At 38.0% G+C, this 5777-nt stretch overlaps 1 protein-coding gene across 1 annotated transcript; it reads right to left on the bottom strand.

Moving 5' to 3' along the window:
- Positions 1 to 726: 726 nt before the first annotated feature.
- LOC119664944 lies at positions 727 to 5768 on the bottom strand (the record flags this gene model as incomplete). Its single annotated transcript, XM_038074287.1, is given in 1 exon segment — positions 727 to 5768. A coding segment is annotated over 1 exon segment (5042 nt), but the record flags the coding sequence as incomplete, so codon positions are not given.
- Between the last annotated feature and the right edge of the window lie 9 nt (positions 5769 to 5777).

The raw sequence follows: 5777 nt of genomic DNA, 5'->3' as shown, positions 1-5777 counted from the left end.
TCTGTGTTAGCTTGGTAGCCAATTTTTATGTGTAATGTAGTTTGAGCACTTGTAACCCAAACTACTTGTATTTTCTATTTTGATTAGTTTGAGCACTTGAAACCCAAACTAACCGATGCGAGAAAGTAAGAAAGTTATAATTGATTTTTCTTTTCCTTCTGAATTTTATTAACATAATTTCTTATATTTATACAAAATTATTTGATTAACAAGCTATTAAATTATGCATTAATTGACAATAAATATTAATGCATAATTCACAAATAAATAAATTTGCCTACGCTGTGCTGACATAATTATAGGCCATTGACCAACAAGAAAAGCTGATAATGCAAAATTGCACTTTTCGTTGGTCAATGACTGGTCGCAGTGTTGGCCCAAATAATATGTAAACACATGTAACCAAATATCATAAAAAATAAAAATATTAAATAATATTTAATGCAAACATAAACATTCTCCCCGCCGTTGAGTGCCAACTCAACTTGTCCTAGGTTGTGGTCACAGTGAAGTCCAAATTTTGTTGACGTAATTCTGCATTTTGCATATCATTTCCTCGTGTTGAAATTTCGCTTATTGTGTGTTTCTGACATCTGTTGTGTTTGGTTTTCCAAGTAATGATTATGATTATTGTTATAGAAATTAACAACGCCAAATAACTTATCGTATGATGATGAATACTGTTTAATCGCACTCTAGAGGGAAGATATGTCAAGTTTTCCTTAGTTAGCTGGTTTTGTAATTCTTTTTAGGTGGCTCGTCTTGATCTGTGCCTTCGTGTGGTGTTTTCGAATTCGCTTTTGTAAAACTTTTTGAAAGTTGTTCATCAGAAACAGGAGATTGTTCATCGGATGGAAACAGAGGCGCTAGTCTTGTCAAAGGACGTCTTAGAGTTCCTGATGCCATTCTAACATCAACCACGCGAACTAGACCGTCATCTCCCTTATATACCTTTGCAATACGTCCAAGCGGCCATTTTAATGTAGGAACATTATCTTCCTTGATGATTACAAGAGTACCTTCTTTTATATTTGGATTGGCTGCTTTCCATTTGTGTCGACATTGTAGTTCAGTGAGGTACTCGGTTTTCCAACGTTCCCAAAAGTCCAATTTGAGGCGAGAAACTAATTTCCACCTTGTCACCAGATTTATATTTCCTGATTGGGCCTTTGCATCTGCCATTGCTGTGAGTGGTTCTCCGATTAAGAAATGACCAGGTGTTAGTGCTGACAAGTCATTCGGATTACTCGACATAGGTGTCAATGGTCGAGAGTTCAGTATTGCTTCGACTTGTAATACCACAGTCTCTAGTTCCTCATATGTTAGTGACGTGGTCTTAGTACTTCGTATCAATAAGTGTTTTGCTGATTTGACTGCTGCTTCCCACAGTCCACCGAAGTGTGGTGCACGAGGAGGTATAAATTTAAATGTTATTCCTCTTTCATTACATTCGTTAATTATCTTCTCTTGTGCCTTGCTTGTTTGAATTGAGTCTGCAAGTTCAAGTAATTGATTGCTTGCTCCCACGAAATTTGTGGCATTGTCACAAAACAAATTTTTGCAGTGTCCTCTTCGAGCAACAAAACGTTTCAGCGATCCGATGAATGCATCTGTGGTTAAATCGCTGACTACTTCGAGATGAACTGCTTTAGTTGTAAAACAACAGTACACAGCAATGTATGCCTTGTGTGGTTTCTTGCCTCGGATTCTGTAATGTATCCAAAAAGGTCCGCAAAAGTCCACTCCAGTGGTGAGGAATGGTCGCCCAGGTTGTACTCTTGTCGCTGGCAAATTACCCATCAGTTGTTCATAAAATCGTGGTCTTACTTTAGTACAACGTACACAATGTTGTACTACTGACCTTGCCATCAATTTGCCCTTAATTGGCCAGTATCGTTGACGCATGTTAGCTAGGAGAGACTGCGGACCACAGTGCATGTATTTCTTATGGACTTGTTCCATTATTAATTTGACAATGGGGTCGTTATAAGGCAACAACATAGGATGTTTGGCGTCATACGATAATGAGGCTGCATCCAACCGTCCACCAACTCTTATGATGCCTGTATTATCAATAAAAGGTGCCAGTGATGCCAATGCACTGGACTTATTTATTCTTCCATCAGATTTCATAATTTTGATTTCATTTTTAAATTCTGCATATTGAATGCTTTTGATGATGACCTGATGTGCTGCATCTAGATCATCTGGAGTCAAAAAATTGCTTGAATGATCATTTTGTTTTCTTCTGATTCTTTTTACGAATCTTAAAGTATACGATAATATCCGTTGAAGTCTTCCAAATGAGTTGTTGTGTCTTATTGAATATATGAACTCTCCAGGATTTGCTGTGCCTTCAACAACAGACAATGTAGATACTTGAGTTTCCTTCTTCCGTTCAGGATCAATGAGGGTTTCGGATTTTAATGCTGATGATGGTTTTGAAGGCCACAGTTCTTCCCGACCATGCAGGAACATAGGTCCATAAAACCACATACTTGATGACTGTAGTTTATGGGGTGCAAGGCCTCTTGATAAAATGTCAGCTGGATTGTGTTCCGAACTGACGTGGCGCCACTGACTTGTGGCTGTTAATTGATGAATGTTGCTTACCCTGTTTGCAACGAAAGTGTGAAATTTTGATGATGGAGAGTTGATCCATGATATCACTATTTGTGAATCACACCAAAAGAACGTCTGGTAATTTCTTATTTGTAGGTCGTTCTTTATTCTTGTTGCTAGTTCTGCGCCAACCACAGCTGCACAAAGTTCGAGACGAGGTAATGTCAACCTTTTCAAAGGTGCAACCCGAGACTTAGCGCACAATAGTCGTACAATAATTTGACCATTCTGAAGTGTTGATCGCAAATACGCTGCAGCACCATATGCCTTTTCTGATGCATCTGTAAAGATGTGTAATTGAATGTTGGCAGGAACTTCGCCCTTGAAAATATGACGAGATATCTGCAGACAATTTACTTTCGTCAAATTGTTCCGGAACTCTAACCACTGTTTATGTAATTCAGTCGGCAGTTTTTCATCCCAATCCATCTTTAAATTCCATAATTCTTGAATAAAGATCTTTGCCATCACCACAACTGGTGACAAAAGTCCTAGTGGATCAAATAGCCTTGCTAAATCTGAGGTTGCACTGCGCTTCGTCGTGCTGCAAACAGGTTCCAATTTAACCTTGACGCATAAACTATCAGATTTTGGACACCAGGATAACCCAAGAGTTTTTGTTGTATCGTTATTATTTTCTAAATCTAAATTGACTTCTAAGTCATCGTGTGGAATTCCTTGTAGTAGACTTGGATGATTTGCGCACCATTTTCGCAATTTAAAACCGCTTGCTGTCAGTATTTTGTTTAATTGACTCTGAGTTTCCAACAATGTTCTCAGACTATCTGCCCCGTGTAAACAGTCATCTACATAGAAGTTTTGTTTGAGAGCAGATGCACCTAATGGATAATTTTGCATATTGTCATCAGCTAAAACTTGCAAACATTTGGTTGCTAGATACGGTGCTGATCTAGTACCATATGTTACTGTGTTGAGTTCAAAGTACTTTATCGGTTGACTTGGTTCATTTCTCCAAACGATAAGCTGACATTGTCTGTCTTCTGGATGTACAAGTATTTGTCGGTACATCTTTTCAATGTCTGTTGTAAACACATAACGAGGAAGACGGAATCGTAATAAAATAGATAGTAATTCACTTTGAACAGTTGGTCCGGTGTGTAGTAAATCGTTGAGAGATTGCCCTGATGTTGTTTTGGATGATGCATCAAATACCACACGTAACTTGGTGGTGGTACTATCAGGTTTAAGCACACAATGGTGTGGTATAAAGTAATGTGGTGACATAATCCTTTCAATATCTATTTCGGTCATATGCCCCAATTTTTCATATTCATCTAAAAACTCTACGTATTGTCGTTTGAGGTGACTATCCTTTGAAAGTCTACGCTCTAGTGCTAGAAATCTATTTGTAGCAATGTCTTTCGAATCTCCCAAAGCGAATCTGTCATTTATAAAAGGAAGACGAACGATGAATCGTCCCGTAACATTCTGATATGTAGTTTGAGTGAATTGAGCTTCACATTGTTGTTCTGCTATTGACAAGACCTTTGAGTGAGTATCAACTTCTTCAACCTTCCAAAGTTGTTCTATTGCATTTTCTAAACTATCTTCTGATGCTATTCCACATGTTGCAATCATTGTGTTAGCATTTTGGATTTTTCCAGATACGATCCATCCGAGCACAGTGTTCTGTAGAATTGGTAGTTCCCTTGAAAGTTGTATTTGACCAGGACTTAGGAGTTGATGATAAAATTCTGCTCCAAGCAACATATCAATTTTGTCAGACTTATAGAATGTAGGATCTGCTAATTGGATATTATTGGGCAGATTCCAATTTGAAATTTGTAAGTGTTGCGATGGTTGATTGGATACAATTTTTGGCAACACAAATGCTTCAAGTATTGTTCTGTAATCGGTCACTTTTGATTGCACAGAAAGTGTTGTACGACTTTTAGAACTCAATTTACCTATCCCTATGCCTTCGATGCAAATCGAACTGGAGCTTACTTGCAGACCCAATCTGGATGCCAGTCGTTCAGTCACAATATTTATTTGTGAACCTGAATCCAGTACTGCTCTGCACTCGACTGTTCTTCCATTAGAGTTGGATGCTAAAAGTTTTGCTGTTCCCAAAAGAACACAACTGGTCTGACCATGATTGATGGACGACATTAGAGTTGTTTGTGCAAGTGGCCTTGAAGTGTTTTCAACTGACGTATGATTTGATGGTTGAACTGGGTGTCTATTTTGATGCAACAGTGTATTATGTCTTCTTTGGCATATAGTACAATCCCTGCTGGAGCATTGTAATGCCATATGACCAGGTTTCATGTAGTTTGTGCATAATTTATGACGTTTTAGTAAATCGTACTTCTGTTGTATGGATTTACGTTTGAAAGTTTCGCATGAAAATAATTGATGACTACTATTGCAAGTAATACATTTTGATCCTGAGTCTGTAGCTGCAAGTGCTACTGCTGGATGTCGTGGTTTGTGACTTTGTTTGTGGTTTCCATTCGTCATTGATTCGAATGCCTGAAACCTTCCTTCTAGAAACCGCAATAATTCTTTTAATGAAATTATTCTTCGGCTGTCTTCTAACGATTGCTCGAATGCTGTATGTGAAGCTTTGTCTAGCTTTCTAATAATCACGTGAACCATTATGGCGTCCCAAGATTTAACATCAATACCTTGAGCTGCTAATCCATAATAACATTCTTTTGTAACATCATGTATGCCCTTAAGACTGCTTGCTGATTCAATTGTTATATTTGGTTGTGATAACAATTTATTGAGTAATGCTGTCACCAAGAGTCGTTTGTTGTCATACCGATTTGACAGAATATCCCAAGCTATATTATAATTTTGCTCGGAAATTGGCAGATGCCGTATGAGGGCTTTCGGCTCACCTGCCAAGTTTGTAGATAAATGGAACATTTTGTGGGCTGCGCTTATTGATTGATCATGGATCAATTGTTGAAACAAATCTCTAAATTCAATCCATTTCAAATAGTCTCCATCAAATGTTGGTAAAACTATTTTTGGAAGTCTGATTTGTTGAGTTGCTGCAGGCCCCTCTGACGTCAATCCTTCAGTTGGTTGACTGTGTTGTTTTAAATATATTAACGCGTTTTGGGCATCTTTATCCGTTGAATAATATTGATCCCAAGTATATCCGACGATGTCTTGTGCGT

Source organism: Teleopsis dalmanni, unplaced genomic scaffold (genome assembly GCF_002237135.1).
Source record: "Teleopsis dalmanni isolate 2A unplaced genomic scaffold, ASM223713v2 unscaffolded_contig_3032, whole genome shotgun sequence".
Classification (NCBI taxonomy): domain Eukaryota; kingdom Metazoa; phylum Arthropoda; class Insecta; order Diptera; family Diopsidae; genus Teleopsis; species Teleopsis dalmanni.
Note: the sequence above shows the minus strand (reverse complement) of the source record. Positions and strands in the feature narration are given on the sequence as shown.